The sequence below is a fragment of the Vidua chalybeata genome, chromosome 6 (genome assembly GCF_026979565.1).
Source record: "Vidua chalybeata isolate OUT-0048 chromosome 6, bVidCha1 merged haplotype, whole genome shotgun sequence".
Taxonomy (NCBI): Eukaryota; Metazoa; Chordata; class Aves; order Passeriformes; family Viduidae; genus Vidua; species Vidua chalybeata.
The window spans coordinates 25362435-25382250 of NC_071535.1; the positions used below are offsets into that span (position 1 = coordinate 25362435).

The window sequence follows — 19816 nt, forward strand, 5'->3', positions numbered from 1 at the left end:
AGTAGATGGACAGCTCTCCATCCTCCTCTGCATTTATGCCTGATCAGTGTTTGTATCTTGAATATGCCCCAGTTCTCATCAGTCCAGTTCTCATCCCCTCAGTGAGCTGCTTAAAGTAGGTGATAATGACACAAGCTTACCCAGCCTTTCACACTGAGTTAGAGATTTTTGTTTTTTTTCATGTACATTCTTTTGTTTAGTTGTTTTGTTAGGTAGCTGAATCCAGTTTCATGGCAATTAATAAATGAAAGTGATTGCCAGAGCTGCAAAAAGCAAGCACCATGTATGTGGCTGGAAAGAGGAGTGGCAAAGGAAGATCTCCCCATTTGACAGGAACTGTCAAGTCATCTCTGCATCTTGTGGAGCAGCAGCCTAGGCTGTAAGTGCAGTTTGCTTCTGTATATCTTCAACCTGCTTCTTCCTTAGAGTTCTGGGAGTGCCAAGGTTTGGTCAGACTTCAGTTTTCTGTTAGTTGTAGGCTCTTCTAAGCACAGCCCAGAATAGTTTCTGCAGAAGGAGACGGAGTTGGGTTTCCTGTGAAACTGTCCTGTGCCACAGTCTAGTCCCTTGCCCTTGGATTGCTGGAGTTAGTTCTCTTCTTTTGCTTGTGCAGCTGACCAGCCCTACCCAACATTTATGGAAATCAATGGAACTTCTCAGACTTCTTCATTTGAGAGAGAAGATATGTTTTAAAAATAAATTACGTTCGTGATACCAAACTCTGGCTTTGTGTTGAAAACCTTTGGACTCATGCATTGTTCTCTGTTGTTTTGGTTTTTTTAAAAGAATAAAGATAAAACCATAAGGCCATTTGTTGGAGCCCTTACCATGAGAGACCTCAAAGACCTTAGTTTCTGAGCCTAACAAAAAATAGATCTGTAAGCATGAGGCCATCCTTTCAATGAGCCAGAAGACCCCACTGTTGATAACAGCCTGTAGTGCAGAAATAGGTAAGCAAAATTGTTTTAAGTAGTGTCTGAGCTAGAGTTGCTGGGACTGTTGTGTGCAAGTTCCTACTGGTTCTATTCTCAGTCTATTTTGAAAGCCTTTGGGATTCACTCAGTGTGACTGTAATCTTTATTGTAATTTGAAGAAAGTGCTTCCTGACTGATCGGGATATTTAGGGTACATATTTATGTACGTTGATGCTGCTTTTTAGATTGAATTGCCCCCAAATCTTACTTTATGGGGAATAGTGAGCACGGTTTGACATAAGCTGTGTAAAAATCTTGAAGTATCTTTTCTAGGAAGTAATTCAAGTAGTATGCTTCATTTAAATGTCATGCTTCAGCTTTCAGCTATGTTGTTTAATGTGCCTTATAAAATAAGAGTTGTAGTGAGTGAACTCAGGGAATTATTAGGATATCAAGAAGAGCAGACCACTTGCACTAGAAACAGTGTTTTTGCCACTTAGTCCAGGGGATTGGTGCTATTAACAATGACTTGACTACAGGCTAAAAAATAATTCATAGATTATTTATTTAATGCCAGAAGGAATTGTTGCATCACTGTCTTTAATCTCCTGTCCATCAGTAAGCATTAAATTGCACAGGATTGTGCTTTTATTGCACCAGGTTATGTGTGTTTCACTTGATTCCTTCCCTAAAGGTTTCTGGTAATGATTTGAATGGCATAGAAGATGGAGTATCACTTCCTTTCTGAGATAGCTTAATCTGTTAGTCATTCTTCCTGCTGAAAAATAAAGGGGAAGGGGGCGGGAGTGGAATGCAGCTGTATTGGGGATTTTGCTGCTTATTGAATCAAGCATATAGAATATGTAATTTCCATCTTTGGATAAGGAGATGTGATGCCCTGTAAATTACGGGGCTGCTCGATGGATGAGCAGGTAAAATCAGTGTCGGAAAGCTCCTCGGTGACTCGAATATTGAAGTGTTTTTGTGCAGGAGGACGGCCTGGGGCGTGTGTGCGCTGACGCCTCTTTGTCACTGGGCGCGGCGTGTGCCGCCCCCTCTAGCGGTGAGCGCGGTAACAGCAGGAGCGCGTCGGGAGTTTCTGCTGGTTTTCCATTAGAAATTAAATGTGTGTCTTCATTTGAGTTGGACTCATTAGGAAATATATTTTATAATCTGAAACAAAATTAATTCTACTAAGAAGTCTTTTTTTAGGAGATGATCTTTGTTTGATTTAAAAAAAACCCCACCTAATAATACACATTCTGTCATGCAGTTAGTTCAGTATTTAGTATATGGAAGAGGTAATTGTGATGTTCCAAATCTTGGAAAACCAAGTTACTAATAATAGACTTTACTTAGAGGACTCAGAGTCTGGTGCTGGACCAGGCCTTAATAAGACTTGTTGGACTTGGATTGACTTTGTGAAGAATCACCAGGTTCCACCTCCACTATACTTGGATGCTCTCAGTTCATTATACAGAGACTATTTAGACTTTTTACAGTTAATAAGCTTGGTCTCACTGTCTGGGAAGACGTGTCTTCCAGCGCCAGACTAATCATCTTTGGAAACAAGATAGGCTGCATTGGAATGGCAGTGTGCCTGTGGCCAGCAAGTCTGAGTGGGCTCGGGCTGCCTCTGCATGCAAGCAGCTCTCGAGTCGCCATGGATACTGTAAGCATTGGTCATATTGCTGTCTTTAGGGGTAGATAAGGATGTTAATAGTTTTGTTGTTTTTTAAAAATTAAATTATTTTCATCTTTTTTTAATGACGTGCTGGAGCATCCTGGACCTCCCTTCCTATTGGAGGGAGCAGCTACACGGTCTAACTGCATTAGTGATCCTTGATAATGTTACAAGAATACTACCTAGGATATTTTAATGTTATTACATTATTTTAATTCTTTGGGGTTTTCTCTGGCTACTGCCATCTTTTCTTTCCCTTTCTCCGTCCCCAGTCTTTTCCATGTGTGCAAGTTTTGGGTAGTACTGTCTGCTTTCAGAAAGATGTGTTCAAGAAATATTTTGACATTGCTTCCATTTTGCCAATGTTTAGTTCAGATAGAAGAACATTTAGAATTTGTCATGGATTTCATGAGGTTTATTTGTTTTTAGCCTAAGTGTGACACCACTAGTTCAAGCCCAGGTCTTCATGTATTCTTCATTTTATATATTTCAAGTGGGACTGCTTGGTGCCCTGAGAGGAAAATTATTATGTGTTCTTCTCCTCCATGCTTTGAGCTTTTAGTGGTAGACTGTTATAACATCCATTGACTACAGCCGTTAATTTTTATGAATTAGACAAGGCTTTTGGATGTTAAGCTAAATAATAGGAACCATGGAATTCTAGAAAGGGGTGAAAGTTAGTGGTTAAGAAGCAGCTATAGTACAGTTACCCAGCATGAAGTGTTGATTAATTACACTTTTTGATATGTAGTTAATTTTCCCTTTTATAACTGGCATTCAGGATGGCAAAGGAATAGGCTTGTTTTGTCAATTGTGTGTATGCCAGATGGAGCCTTAATATGTGTCAGCAGATAAATGGGCCATTATTAAGATTAGATGCATAATGATCATTTCAGCCTTGTTTATTTAGGTCATCAACAGTAGTAGAAGATGATCTCTTACAAGTAAAAATACTTTGGGATCTTAAAATCTTTTGCTTTTCTTAGACTGCTATGAAAATAATGTAGAAATTTTGTTGTCTAGTTTTAAAGTAACACATTAACTTTTCAGTTTACTTAAATGAGAACTGAAAAAAACCCTCACAACCACAAGTAACTTGTTTTCCTGAGAAGTGAAGTTGATTGCTATGTAAGCAGATGAATTTGTCCATTTATTAGATGGTACTTACGAAATGAATATTTTACCTAGTATTTCAGTTGAAGGCTCTTAGTTACTTACTTAGTAGACACCACAATGTTCAGTTATGTATGTATTCTTAAAATAACATCTGCTAAAATTTTAGGCTCCTCGTACTGGTGAAAGACTTTTGACATTAATAAATGTCTGTTTTATTGCAGGTTGCAGTGTAAGGTTTTGGAAGTCATAGCTCCAGCCCATCACAATGGAATGGCGAATGGCCACACCAGCAGCGCTGATGGGGACACCATTGTCATCAGCGACAGTGACGACTCAGAAACGCACAATAGCTCTGCACAAAATGGGTACATGATGCTTTTACTGTATGTCATTCTGACTGGTGGAAATGAGATTAAAGCCAGATGTGTCAGAGTCTGACTGAAACAAATCACTTGATCTGTATGGATTGTGAGAGTTCAGACAGCTGAAGGTGACAAGCTGAACCTTCAGAGGTGCTGGTTATGCTAACGCACCAGAAAACTGCATTATGAGAAGTGGAATACCTACAGGGTAATCATTGTTTATCTCTTTGCAATGACAGTGTTTTTGCTGAGCGATGGTGGAAGAGCTGTGTGTACCTCTTGGTAGTTCTCTGTGCTGGGAAATCTGTGCTGCTGTAGCAGAAAGTGCAGCGTGTTCTGCATTTCTGCAGTTGCTATCACTTCACTTCCATCATGGGGCTCAGAGCTGAGATGACAGGAGGACACGCTTTTACTGGAACTCTCTCTGAAAAGTCTTCCCAGAGACTTCTTGTGTTTGTGTCCAAAAAACCAAAAACATACCAAGCTTTCTGCATTGTGCATGTGTCCATATAAATATATCATTGTATTTGATAGATTTGGTTAGGATGTTAGGTGCAGTGAAACCATGTGTCTTGTCTTGAGGAACTTTCTATGGGCTGGAGTAGCCTAATAACATTGACTAGGAGAGCTTCTTGGCTGTAACTGTGTTGTTTATTGTGTTGGAATGTTCCTTTACTGAGCAGTAATTGAGCCTATCCTAGCAGTATAATGAGAAGAAAGACTTCTATGCTTCATAGGCATGATGATGAAAGAGGAGTGTTTGAAGTGGGCCCTAATCTAGGATCTAGCAACATACAGGCTTTGCATTAACTGTTATTGACTTGAAGATGTCACATAGATGCAGAAGTTAATCTGATTGCTTTATGATGAAGTCGTGTCCTGACATGCCTAGAATAACTAGGGTGGAGCTCCTCACTTGGTTAAGAAAATAACATGGGATAAATAATTTTTAAATTTCTTTGCTGTCTCTTGAAGGCAGTGTCTACGTTGTTCATGAAGATGTCCTACGTATTTGAAGAAATAAATGCATTTTCAGTATTCCAAAAGGCATGTGGCATTTGAAAGGAGGTTATTCTTGGAATTAGGCAAGCGTGCATGGAGCTGACTTGTAGGATTGATCCATTATAGTGCTGTCACTTCCATGCATGCAGAGCTGGTGGTAAGACTAAGTCTTGCACTCCCAGTCAGTCTGTGCTTCTCCCCAGCTGATTAGTTATTTTGACAGTGCAGAGAGGGAGGGAAAATAATTTCTTTCTCTTAGAAGGGGAGTTCTTGTGAGAATATACAGGCTTTTGAAGCGGTGTTCTGTAACATATCTAATAACATTTATGCTGCAAGTTAAATTGCAAACCTCTTGTGTCTTTAAATGCTTACTGTAAGTTTTAAGCGAGTCTGTTTATAACAAATGTGAGAGTGTAGTAACAGTCATTTTCTAGGTATATTCTGGATATATGCAGACTTGAAAAGTATTATCTGCAGTGTAGTATTATCTGTAGTAAAGCATTGTTGTGAATTTTTGTATGCTGGTATATGAGATTCTTTATACCATTGCTCATAACAATGAAATCCCACTGAACTGAATGATACTGTTTTGCAGCCCTAATATTTCAGAGACTATATTTTGCTGTTTGTGGAGAGACTTGCATGTGGAGAGTATGGATGTTAGTCACCTTGGGACCAATGACAAGTTGATATGTGCAGAACAGTTCTGCCTCAGCCTGCACACAAATCTCCAGGTTTTGAGACCCAGCCTTTGTGCAGAGCTGCAGTGCTGTTAAACAATGGTACAGCAGATGCTCAGGGTGTTTGTGAGGGAGGGGGAGGGGAGCACAGCACAGATTGATGGGCCATCTGCAAATATTTTTCCTAAAGAATCTGTAAGGCTAGAGAATCTTAACTGAAAATAGATGTCATTAGAGATCCCAGCCTTTTTGTGACCCTACTCTTTCTGTCTGTGTGGGGCAGAAATAGCTGTGTAGTCTGTACAAATGTTCCTGTTGACCTTTATTGTTGTTGTTCAGTAAAAGTTGGAGTGGTACAGGGGGGAAGAAGCTATGATGCTCTTACTTTCCCCTCAGAAAAACATGCTGCTTTCTAAGGCCTGGGTTACATAGCAAAAGGTAGCAATCTTCTGAGTTCTGAAAACATTTCTGCTATGCCCTGGGAGCCTCTGTACCACAGGATAATGGTCACATGGAATAGCAGTATTCACACCTTGAACTGCTAGACTTTTAAATGTAAGGTTGAACTCTTGCATTGGCTTTAGCACTCGGCAACAGCCTGGAGGTTTGAGGGGCTTTTGCTGCCAAATGTATACAATTCAGCTGCAACTTAATTATTCATGTCATTCCTTTTGCTGGGGCTATGAGTAGTGTGAATCATCAAGCATCATCAGAAATAGTAGAAAAAAAAAATACTGTTGGTTTCCTGGCTGGTTTATGGCAGTAAATTTGGGTGTTTGTTCAGTTTGAATTTAAGATTAATTTTGAGGAAGGGCTAATTGTTTCTGCAAATTTTGGGATATAAGAGGTAACAGTTTTTGGAAATAATGTCAGTGGAACTTTACCATCCAGGCCTTTTACAGTCTTCAAATGAGTTTTTAAACTCTATTTAGAGAAAAAAATTATGAACTGGGTATGTCAAAATGTGGGCATAGCTTGTCATTAAAGCTCTATAATATCCTCAGTACAGTAAATCTTTCTTAATCTTTAATTCTTATCTTTCCTTTCTTCCCCTCTCATTCCTCCATCACTTGAATCCAAGAATAATGATAATGATTTATATTATAAGGAAAGACCAAAGTACTTGGATCAAAGGCACCTTAAAATCTTCACCAAAAACTTAAAAGTCAGAATTTTGTTGCAAAGTGCTGTTGTCTTGTCCCTAGAATGTTGTTCTTAACAGTCTTCAGGTTGCTCTGTTTTGTTGTTGAAATTTTATTTACGTTGCAGAAAATATTTGCAATTCCAAAAGGAAATGTTGTTGTTATTGCTCAGTAGAGAGTTCCTTGTCAGTGGCAACCTTCAAAGGTGTGCCAGAGGCAACCTTGCTATGGGGATCAGTTTACTGACAGGCTACCTCTGTGTAAGGCTTGCACTGCAGCATGACGAGACCATAAAGGATTGTGTTATTTAGCTAGCATTCTTCAAGGGACTTTTTTCCATTTCCAAGTTTGGTCAAAGAGAAGAAGAAATGCCACTGCCTTTTTCTGAAAAAGTGGGACAGCAGTCATTTTGGCACTTCGGACGGCATTCCGGATCCTCCAACTCTCAGTATTTTTCGGTGCCATTTTTCTATTTCTGTTAAATATAGTAAGGTACAGGTAGCTGTGGCAAGACTCAGACCAGATGGTGTAGATAGGTGTCCTGGACAAGGTAATTCAGAAGGATAAGGTTGAAGGAGCAGGGTTTGTTGAGCCTGGAGCAAAGGAGGCTCGGGGGGACCTTAGCACTCCCTACAACCACCTGAAACAAGGGTGTAGTGAGGTGGAGGTTGGTCTCTTCTCCCAGGTAGCAAGTGACAGGATGAGAGGAAGTGGCCTCAAATTGTGCCAGGGAAGGTTTATATTGGATAATAGGAAAAATTTCTCCACTGAAACATCAGGCATTGGAATAAGCTGCCCAGTGATGTCATGAAATCGCCATCCCTGGAAGTGTTCAGAAGGCCATGTGGATGTGGGACTTGACTATGTGATTTAGTGATGAGCACGGTGGTGCCAGGTTGGTAGTTGGACTCAATCTTAGAGGTCTTTTCCAACATTAACAATTCTATGGTTCTAAGGTCTCAGAGGTTACTTGGTACTGCTCCCTTAGTACTGTGCTGTCAGAATGTAGCATAGCTGTAGTGCAAGAAGAAATTTATGTTCAGGTCATGTGGTCACCATGCCAAAGTAATTGAAGGCTTGATGAGATTATTACCTGTCAGTGGTTCAGTATAACCTTATTAAAAATGCAAGATTCTGACACAAGTACTAACCACATTCACTTGAGTGCAGTAGAAACTAGTGTAATATGAGTGAGTCAGTTTTTTACCTACTAAATTACAAAATTACTCTGTATTTTTTCCTCTGGGTTTGGTTGTGTGTCAGAGCTGTGCTGTGAAGATTTTTTGTAAGGGATCTCTGCTGTGAAATTGATCTAACCCTTACTAACTCTAATGTGTTTTAAATAATGCTTTACAAAATAAAATATAATCAATAATATTACTATTTTTATGCTAAAGCTCCTAGATAATCTATGTAATTTTTTAAGCTTTCTTTGTGTATTGAATGACTTTTTTCTTCCTATTTTGTACTAAGCAAAATTTTTGCTATAAATTTGGAGGAGCATATCAGGAATATTTTTACTTCTCAGGATAATAACTGGAAACTCAGAAAGTGAGCAGAAAAAATGTACTGTGTTTTGAAATTACATTTGGGTTATTATATATGATCCACTGAAATTGAGAAAGAGAGAGATTTACACAAACTAAGAAGAAAAGATTAATGATGAAGAGTTGAAAATTTGATTATTCTTTGGGTCCTAGATTTGATTGCAGACAGTACTGAAGCTTAGAATCTATTTAAAAAAATATCTAAATAAGCTGATATACTTTTGTTTTAATATTGGTACTCTCATGCCTTTTATTTTGTATCTGAACATTATCTGTTTGGGCAATTCTTCAGCTTACTAGACCAAAGACCTGGAAAGGCAGTGGTGTGTGATGAGGTGCAAGTTTATTTTTCATACTATCCAGAAATTCCTAGGAACAGCCTTCATTACTTTAGCTTTTCTGTCTTGAGACTGAAGATGGTCATGGAAGACCAAGTCATGATATGACCAGAATATGAAGGCCCTTTTAACAAGCTTATGTAGAGATGTTAAAATCTTGCCAGTACTGGATTACAGTTGATCTCTGTTTTGCTAATGTGAATAGCTGGGTGGGCTTTTTTTCTGTTACATTTCTTAAACTGTGTTTGGTCTGAGTGACTCAACTTTAGACTTCACCTGTGATGTGCATGGAGTATAATGCAAGACACTGCATGCGTATCACAGCACTTGCCTGTAGGTCTAGTAGATATGTTGCTGTTTCCAAGTCTTTTTTTTTTTTTTTTTGTCAGTCAATTTATTATTAACTATGCTGATAATTTAGTCATTATAAACTATTTTTCTTGAGAACTTTGCAAATTCTTCTCATCTGAAATGACACTAATGGTGAATAAGAACTGTTTCATTTAATTTGTATTAATTAATGTATTTATTAGACATTGGAATGTTAACATTTCTTGTATTTCTCTTTCACATAGTTAGCAGGGAAAAACAAAAATTGTAGCAAATTTTCTTTTCAGCAGCATTACAAAGCACAGTTCTCAACATCTTGTGCATGTTTTTCACAAGGCTAAAGAACAGCAAGTGATGTACTGGTTAATTTTGTCAAACTCCACCTGAAAGCATTTTGTAAATGCTGGAAGGACTGATGATGATGAAATGCATAGTTTTTAAGTCTCTTAGTTCATCTACATAGCTGCTTCATCTTTCCTTCTTGATAAGATGATGACTGAATTCTTCCTGATAAAGCATTACAAGTCTTGATTACAAATTGTCACCCTGGGAGAAGTTAGTTCTGTTGTTTAATGCCAAAATGCAACATCACTTAAATCAAGTCTTATTAGTTTAGCTCTGTTCATGAAGTCTGTTCATAAATACTACTCTTCTTAAAGTATATTGTCCATGGCAAAACCCCTCTTTCTTGTAAAGGAGTGAATTTTTGTAGCACACCAGACCTGGGTGTTATCCACGTATGAAGAGGTATACCAAAACAGTTAGTGTTATGTTAAAAGTGAAGAAATATTTGCCATGATGGGGGAATGCATCTAGGTCTCTGTAGGAATACCTGTAGAAGGGAAGTGCACTTTGGCTAATAAAGAATGTAACATGATAAGCATTTATTTTGAAGTGTAGATATGTTGCCTTATGATTTCTGTTGCTTTCTGCTATTTTATGCTGTTGGTAAAGTGTTAGGTTTGTGGTTTTTTTTTCCTAAAGTACTATTTTGGAAAAATATTTTAGGTGTTTTTTATTTGTTCTGCAATGCAATTGGTAGATCAAGGGCTATTGTTTTTATTCATTTTATTTCTGTCTTTTGGACTCCTTTCTCATCATCCTTTTCTCCTTTTTCCTGTCTTCCTGTTGCCATCATGAGTACTGAGAGTATTAAGGAGACAATTTTCTGAAGTGTAGGGATGTATCATTACTTGTATCTTTTTTTCTTCCTTCCCTTCTTACCTTCCATTTCCTTGCTAAGAAAACATTCCTCATTGTTCTTCCTGTTCATTGCAGGAACTGGTTTTAATGCAGATTTAAAAATAGCAGAAAAGTTGACATAAATTAATAGGCCCTCTTTGGTACTGGTGGAAGTTACAAGCTGGGTATTTTCACGAGGTCCATTGTATAGGCATATAAATATATTAAATGTGCAAAATATGAGGCTAATGATACGTGAATGTAAACTTTTAATTTTAAATTTTTTTTTTCCCAGGGAGAAGAAAGCCATAATTGATCCTTCTTTGTTCAAATACAAAGTCCAACCTATTAAAAAACACCTATATGAAGCTGTTATTGTTAAAGCATCTCAACTAAGGTAAAAATTAGTATGTGGAAGTTAAAATTGTACTTTGTAACTATGAATTGTATAAGATTTTTTTATATAAAATAACATTTAAAACAATGGTAGACCTGTTAATTAAAAGCACTGGAACAAAATACTGTAATACAGACCTTCTGTATGAAGGATTCCTAGCTTTGCTAGCATTGACACAGGTACCAACTCCTTGCAAGTCTCTGCTTTCCTTGGCACACAAATGAGACCTGCTGTTGTTTGCAAAAAATCTGATTAGTTACCCAGTGCAACAAGCCAATAATTACACACTCAAGAGAGACAGGGGTTATTTATTTCAGGGATGCACAAGCCTAGGTGATCAGTGGTATTCCATAAATCAAGCGCGTTTTAGCAAGCAAAAGAATGAGTGTTCACTGGCTACAAGTTACGTAAGTTCTCTTGTTAATTACTATATTTATTTTCTATTGGTTAATGATTCCAATTAATTGATTAATTACTGCATCTTACTAGTCTACATGCTCAGTCTTTCCCTTTTGAGTCAGTGAGTTTCTTGTGTTAGTGGTCCTGAGTCTGTGGCCACAGATTTCCCCCTCCAGAATTAGCTTTTACCCAGTTGGAGCTGGTTCAGTACAGTTGCTTGGATGGGTTTCCGTACCTTGGGAATTCTGCTAGATGTCTTTGTGAGCCCTAAATTCTGCATTCTTTGTGTCCACTGTCAGTGGGCATTCTTATTACCAAGCTTTGTTAACCTCCCTCCTGGTCTGAGACCACTGAAGCATGTCCAGCCCTTAACAAGACAATTCTACCAACAAATAATTTATTCTTCTAACACCTGGACATCACTTATAGTAGGGAACAAGCCAAGGTGTCTGTTTCATGCATTAAATTTCCCTTTGTGATTAGGCTTGAAAGTATATGAAGATCAAACATCAAAGAATATCCTTTCTTAAGAAAATTTTTATAAATTCCACATTTTTCAGCACAGTGACTTCTGATGCCTTGGCTACTGTTGTGATTCTTGGAGTAGGTAGAAAAGAGTGTGAGAACTCTTAATAACAATAATAATGAACTATTGGTGTTGTGAGCACTCTGGTAGCATTGCTGGTTTGAAATGCTGGGGCAGACACTGGTAATCAGATGGATTTAAAATAGAAAGGTGTAGAGGTTTTGCTTCTTAAATTTGTCTCAAATTTAGTTGAAATACATGTTTAGAGTAGATTGTGCATCAAAACTTTATATAAACTGGATGCTGTAAACAAACTTTCGTGTGATTACAAGTCATTTAGTTCCAGCACAAATCAGGGTTTCTTTTTCCATTAACTACTCCTGTGTAGTGAAACCTTTTCCTTCCCATGAAGTAATGCAGGTTCCCTGGCATGCCAGGAGTCAACAGAGTGCACGCTGTCCTGTAGAAAGAAGTGGCATAGCTTGACTGAGAAGTGTATGAATTTACCTTGTCGTTTGTTGGCTTGCCTCTCTGCTTGAGAGATGTGAATGCTGCTTTCTTGCTGTCCCTGTTTGTTTGTTTGTCCTCCCTCTCTTCTGAAACAATCAGACATGATTTTTATTTAGGACTTTTAAGAAGTATTTGGAGGATCTACCATGGATCAAAAAGGTGTTTATAAAAGAGGACATAAGAGAATCTTCAAAATAAAAATTGCAGATGCATAAACCAACTGTTTATGTACTACTTGTGTTTTGTTTTATTCATAAGGAAAATTTTAATTCAGTTGGGCTTTCAAAGAATGGTTGTTAATTGCAATAGTAAGGGTGTTATTTATAATTAAGAAAATAAGAAAAAGATCAGTCATATGGTCTATCACATGTATTCTTGCACATACTTTTGGCTGTACTTAAATACTAATTAAAGATGTTAGTTGATAATACTACCTTTCTTTCCTAATACAGCCGGAGGAAACATCTCTTTTCTCGTGATAGACTTAAACTTTTTCTGAAACAGCACTGTGAACCACATGATGGAGTAATTAAAGCTAAGGTAAGCAAGAAGAATTAATTTATGGGATAGAATATTGACACTATTTAGTACATTTTTGCTCTTCTCTACTAGCTGCTCAGAGCTCCTTTTAAATACTACATCAAATTTAGCTTTTTGTAAGTATAATATACTTTTGATTAGTCTAGCACACGAATTGTTTTCATTCTTCAAGGTATGCAGCTGGTATTTCTAAGTCAAATAAAAGTGAAGTGTTTCTGTGTTGGTACAGTAAACCAGTATTATTCTGTTCTAATTCTTTTCGCTGGAAAATGTTTTATAATAGATTGAATTCAGTCTCTAGATCTTCAGTGAGACATGTACCAGAGTTTAGGTGGCTGGAATGGGTTTTTGATAAGGCCTTGGATTTTGACTGTGCATGTGTTTGTAATCTTAGCTATATGGTGATACTTAGAACAATTCAGACTAAAGTTCACATCTTAGTGGGCACCAGATGACTGAGAATTTGAGCAGCTTTTCCCTTGCCTTGCTTACTGTATCACAAGAGATCCTGGACTCCTTCACTGTATATTGCAGCCTTGACCCTGAAAGCCTTGCTATCTTCTTGGTTTTAGAAAGTTGCAGGGGGTTTTATTATGTCTGTTATTTTCTGATATAGCTGTGTAACTGCTCATTCTGCACAGGAAGGCTCAGAGAGATGAGAATCAGTGATTGTCTTGCCTCTAAAAGTTGTGGAAAATAACAAAGGCAATGAATTTCTAAATAAATTTGTACCTCTAAGAGTCTGTCTCTTCTGAAGAAATTGAAATAGAATAAAATAGAGCTGAAAGGGATAAACCACCCCATTCCTTGGGCTTGTTAGTGGTCATTTTGACCCAGCTCACTGTACCACATTAAGGACTAGTGATCATCTATTAGTGATGCTTTCTGGAGCCTCAGGAAAATTGTTATGTTCTGTATATGTGTTATTTGTCATCTTGTCCTCTTGCTGATTGCCTTGCATTTCAGTTATGAAACATGTCATATTTGGAATGGCTCCTTTGTATCCTCATCTGTATTGTCCAATAAGGGCAGATTTCCTGAAGTCACCAGGTTGAGAAAGTAGACTTGAAAGGAAACTTTGACAATTTGGAAAAATCTTCCTCCAGAAATAAGTATCTGTGTAATAGAGAATTACATAACTCTTCAATAAGTTAAGTTTCTGGTTTTATCTGTCAAAATTTATTCTTGACACGCTTCAGTAATATGCTAGGAAGACACTGACGAGCTGTGTTTGCTATAAAGAAACAAGATCTTACCAAATGAAACCAAATTCTAGTTTCAGATGTGTGCTGCATACATTATTATCATTGTCCACTTGGTAGATAAAGCTCTGAAATAGTGTAAGTGAAGAGTTAATTTCTTATCCTCAATTAAGCAGTTGTAGATATGGTTACTCTTATTGTCTTCTTTTGTGAATTAATGATTGATTAATTTGCTTATATTTAGATTATTTAGCTTATATTTATAAATTTCACCGTGAATATCTATTTTCATCTTTCTTACTAAGGCAACCTCAATTGAAAAATATAATCTAGCAGAGCAAAACTTCTCCTATTTCTTCCCTGATGAACCACCCACATTTATCTTCAGTCCTGCAAGCAGGCGGCGAGGGCGACCTCCAAAGAGGGCATCTGCATGTCTTGTAAGTAATTTTTACTCCCAGATGAAGACAATCAGCATAGTCTATGAAGTTCTTCTATTTGTCTGAGTTTTCACATAATTTAGAAATACAGGGTCCACATTGTGGTTTTTTTTTATTATGAGGGCAATTGGGATATATTCCATAATTTCTTTATAGTTTAGCTGGTAAAAGGGATCATAATTGATATGTTATCTTCTTATTTTTGTTATTATTTCTGGGATCCCATCAAGAAACTAGTTTCTCAGTGTGTTATCATGATAAACAGAGTACTTGTCCATTCTGGGATTAATAAATAATTTACTAAAAAGCTTTAACTTGGACTCTCAGACAAAATTATGTCACTTGCCTGTGTTTAAACACTGAGACTCTTAATCACTATACTACTTCATTGTGTTCTAGAGAACAGTTGAAAAATTGGGAATATCTTTTGCTGGTCATTTCACTGTATGCTCTTTTTTTTCCTCTCCACCTCCAAATTCTCTATCAGGAGGACAATATTAAACCTAAACAAAACACCCCAGGAAACAAAAGTAAAGTGTCAAGGGAAAAGGCAAGGTTCCAGAAGCAAAAGGAAGATGTGCAGGCCATAGGTAAGTTGAAGTTTATTTACATGACCAGTAGAACTAGTTTTTGCAGATTTGAGAGTAGGCCATAGTTAGAGTATTTTTGGGGTTGTGCCTTTCAAAGGAAAAATGTATTAAGAGTGTACTGCCACACCACTATGGTCAAATGGTCAAGTGCTCCTTTCAATAGTTAGCATGCTTGTTTCTTGTTTTTTTTTTTTTTTTTTTTTTTTTTTTTTTTTGTTTTTTTTTTTTTTTTTTTTTTTTTTTTTTTGTTTTTGTTTTTGTTTTTCTTTGTTCCATGTTAGTTGTCTAAATTGGGGAACTGTAGGAAGCTTGTGGTCCAGCTGTGTTGATTTCTCTCTCAGATAAATAAACAGCTAAATAATTTTTTGTAGAAGCTTGGATGGTGAAGTCATGTGTTAATTTTACCAGCTGAAGGTATATCAAAGCACAAATGTGTAACACAAATCCATTAGTTTTTCCATTTATGCATTTTCCTCATACAATAATCTCAAAATTCAGAAGAACTGAAATATATTCTGAATTTCTGTGGTTTAAAAGATTCAGAGATTTTTGTTTTGGATTGATTGAATTTTTTTGGCTTAGTTTTAACCTGTTCCTGATCAATTAAAATTTGACTTCAAATGAAGTAAGGGGCCATATGCCTTTTGTTTGGGTTTAACTAGATAAATTGATATGTCTTCTTGAGGACAAAGGTCAGACAAGGAGATATTCTTCTGAATTGTAAGGATTGTCCTTCCTGAGGAAAGGCTTTCATCAGTGGAAGTATTTCAGTGAACTCTGGTTCTTACCTTTCATCTTCTTAAAGACAGAATTTTTTAAGATGGCAAGAGTATTAAGAAATCACCTAGTCCAACATCTGCTTAAACAACAGCAAAGTTGTCTGACACAGCTTTGGGCCTCTCCTTTATAGGAGATGGGGATACTAGAATTTCATGGGTTCTATTAAACTTGTGTGTCCACATTCTTGCACAGCAAGCATCTATTTGTTCATGTGCTGGGAATGACAGCACAAGAGAGAGATAACAGCTGATCAGTGTTCAATCTGCTTCCTCTCTTGTGTGGATGGAAACTGCAGCTTCCAGAAGGGTAGTTAAGGCACATTTTCACAATGTGAAAAGGTAACAAAACACAAGTACCTTGAAAAATTAACCTTCTCAATGTGTTGAAGACCCTGAGGATCAGCTTCACTGCATTTGTTAGCCAAATGCATGCATTGCTGGTATGTGCAGTAGCTATCTGTAGAAGAAACCTAGCCCATTTTCAGAATGTTATAGGAAAATATAATAAAAATTTTTCTTGTTAGTACTATCCACTTGTGGATAAAAAAAGGATCTTTTTTTCATTTCATTCATGTATGATTTCTAGCTTTCCTGTTTCTTCAGTTAAAACAGTAAGACCCCCTTTTATTTGTTAGCCTGCGTGTGAGCTGATAGGCACTGTCTGTCCACAGAAAGTGGAAATGTGTATCCTGCTGTTCTTCTACACATGACTGCAAAGAAATCTGCATCTCTTTAGGCAGTAGCATTTATTATCATTTAAAGTTCAGCTTAAACTATGTAACTGAAGTAAAATTTGAACAAAACACACTGAAATATTACATCGGTTTCAAATGTATTGACTTCAGTAATTCTAATTCAGAAATAAATATTTAAAGATCACTTATTTAAAGGTTTTTATTATCACAGATACTTCACGGCTGTGTGCCACACCTGGTTGTGACATGCTTTTAATAGCCAGTTATTACTAAATATGTTGTTGTAATTATATGTTGGAATCAGTTCTCATCTTCATATGTCAATTGATAGAAACCAATAAACAAGTAATAACCTTCTGTATACTCATAAAACCAGATATATTTAACTTTATTACCTGTTGACAACCTCGTAAAACATGTCTAATACATAGGCTTGAAACTCTGATTTTGTAAAGAACTTCCAGTGTTTGAATTTCTGGTTGGCGTGGAAACAATTCAGTCTTCGTAACCATACCTTTTTCATATGGTAATTATAAAACCCTAGTCTATTTATCAGTTAAAACTAACATTTTACAAAAGAAAAAATAACTTAGGTTTGTCGTTTTCCTTTATAGCTTTTGAAAAAGCTAAGTTAAAACAAGAGAAGGCGAATGCTATAGAAGCTAGGAAAAAGGAGAAAGAAGATAAGGAAAAGAAGAGAGAAGAATTAAAGAAAATTGTGGAAGAAGAAAGGATGAAAAAGAAAGAAGAGAAAGAGAGACTCAAAATAGAAAAGGAAAAAGTAATGCTTTTGAAGTATATGTGTTTCATATAGGAACAGTGTAATGGCTTTCTAGTTTCCTTGTTTCTTAGTCTCTGTTTAAAGTTATTTTCCAATAATCATTTTCAGTTTCTAGAAATGCACTTTAGAAGAATAGGCAGTTACAAGATTTGATGATGGGTTGTATTTCTGGTTAACATTCTCTATAATTTTAATTTACCAAAAGTTTATTTTGAATTTGAATTTACTTCTGAAGTAATGTGGTGGATTTGGTTTTTTTTTTTTTTTTTGCCAACAATGCATAAAACTATTTGCTTTGATGGTTACCTTATCTTTGAAGAATCTGTTCCGCATCAGATTGACAGCATCTCTATTGGTTGTGGGTTTCTGTGTGGATTCTCTTTGGATGTAAATTGCTAAATGACTTTTGTCAACTTGAATATGAAGAAATTATATATTCCACTATATTTTGCCACAGCAACATTCACGATCTTATTTTGATGGTCTTTTTTGGGACAACTTTCATAAATGCTGTCTAATTTTTGATATGTTTTCTTTAGCCACCTCCATTAAAAAGAAAACAAAACCCAAAACACCCCCCCAACAAAAGCAACAACTAATCCAATAACATATCACTTCATTTAAATATTTTTGCCAATATCATTTTATACAAAATAAAAATTAATAGATTACTCCATTCTAATTAAATGTGATTATTTACTTTTCAGTGTGATTGAATAGGAAGTGGTACAGTTTTAGAAATTGCAGTAATGCCATGTAACAATATTTATATATGATTGTGGCTGGTTTTTTCAGGAAAGAGAGAAGCTGCGTGAGGAAAAAAGAAAATATGTGGAATACCTGAAACAGTGGAGTAAGCCTAGAGAAGATATGGAGTGTGATGACCTTAAGGTATGATTGAATTTGGAAGAGCTGAAGATTGTAGTTTGCAGGGTCCCCAGATGGATTAGATTCCCTAATGCAGAGGCAAATCTAGATCTGATGGGAATGCTAGAGTCTGTGAGTCACCTGCAGTGTGTAATACATATTTCCCAGTGGCAATGCTAATGGGATCATCTGCATCTGCATTTTCAACTTCCAGAAAACCTTTACAGGCTGTGCTTGGTCTACAATGGAGTATTTTCAATGTGCTGGCATTACTGAGTGATGGGTATTAAGTATACCTGATTTTTCTGTGAAGTATATAAAATGAGGTCACTTACAAAAACATGAATTACATAAAAGATTTGAATAATGAAAAAACTAAAATTTTGGCTGTGGAAGTTAGAAAAGACATTGGCTTGTTACTTCCTGTGGCATTGTTTTGATTTAAACTGTAGCAATATACTATATATGTACTATAATATACTGTATATATCATGTTTAATGAGCATCTTTCATGATGATACTGGAAACCTGTAGAAAGTAACAAGAATTTGCTTCTCAAAGAACTTAGGTTTCACACAAGGCTATAGTGTGGCTGTACATAACAGAAGATTTTTTAGTGTTATATTTTTTATTTTTTAGTGTTATACTTTGGGCTTCATTTTAGCAAGGGATAGTGAAAGGGGACAAATAGTCAGAAACACAAGGATAAGAGTTTGAGGTACCCAGGGAATCGTAACAAGTGCAAGGAGGGCAAGTGGAAATAAAGGAGAGTGTTAAATGAATTCAAGTGAAAGCACTGATTGGGAGGAATATGAGAGCTGAACATACTTGCAAGGAGAGCTGTATGGCCATTGAAATGGGAACGAAAAGTCCTAGCTATGTAGAAAGGGGAAAAAAACTTGAAGAAAGGGAAAGCCATTGCTGAAAGGAGAGCTGTGAAAACAGTGCTGCTGTATTTCTACTGGAAAGAAAAAAGGAGGAGTGGAAATGCAGTGTCATCACTACACTGAGACTCTGCTGCTCTCCTCACCCCTCTCTGTGCCTGGTACAGCCTCACCTGGAGTACTGTGTGAGTTTTTGGGTACTGCAATACAAGAAAGGCATAAAGCTATTAGTGTTCAAAGGAGGGAAAAAAGGATGGTGAAGGGCCTGGAGGAAAAGCTGTATGAGGAGTGGCTGAAATCACTTGGTCTGTTCAGCCTGGAGGAGACTGAGGGGCCACCTCATCACAGCCTACAACATCCTCGTGAGGGGAAGAGGAGGGGCAGGCACTGATGTCTTGTCTGTGGTGACAGCGACAGGATCCAAGGGAACGGCCTGAAGCTGTGCCAGGGGAGGGTTAGGTTGGATATTGGAAAAAACTTCTTCACCCAGAGGCTGGTTGGAACAGGCTTCCAAGGGGAGTGGTCGAAGCACCAAGTCTGACAGAGTTCAAGAACCATTTGTACAATGCTCTCAGGCACAGGATGGTTCACATGGATTGTTCTGTGCAGGGCCAGGAGTTGGAATTGAAGGTCCTTGTGGTTTCCTTACAACTCAAAATAATCTGTTATTTTGTGATTCTGTGAATTGACAAGAACATAAATAAAGATGAGTTTAGGTGAGGACTGCTTTTGAAAAGATTCCTGTCTCTGAAAATTTATGAAATATCTTACTGTGTTCTTTCGAAGCATAGTATTTGGCGTTCTTTTTAATATTTGTAAACTACCACATTTGTGGAAAAGAGACATAATTCTGAAAATTATTCAACTATCTGTGCTAAGAAACAGGAAATGAAGACAAATCTTGAAGGA

At 36.9% G+C, this 19816-nt stretch overlaps 1 protein-coding gene across 4 annotated transcripts in view; it reads left to right on the forward strand.

Moving 5' to 3' along the window:
* Positions 1 to 19816, forward strand: part of BAZ1A (bromodomain adjacent to zinc finger domain 1A) — a 64209-nt gene that overhangs the window by 16577 nt on the left and 27816 nt on the right. For all 4 annotated transcript variants that reach the window (XM_053945106.1, XM_053945107.1, XM_053945108.1 and 1 more), the window contains 7 exons: positions 3936 to 4079; positions 10593 to 10694; positions 12582 to 12669; positions 14177 to 14311; positions 14799 to 14901; positions 16990 to 17156; positions 17952 to 18047. In XM_053945106.1, the coding sequence (XP_053801081.1) occupies positions 3936 to 4079; positions 10593 to 10694; positions 12582 to 12669; positions 14177 to 14311; positions 14799 to 14901; positions 16990 to 17156; positions 17952 to 18047 (835 nt within the window). The remainder of the gene's footprint in view (positions 1 to 3935; positions 4080 to 10592; positions 10695 to 12581; positions 12670 to 14176; positions 14312 to 14798; positions 14902 to 16989; positions 17157 to 17951; positions 18048 to 19816) is intronic.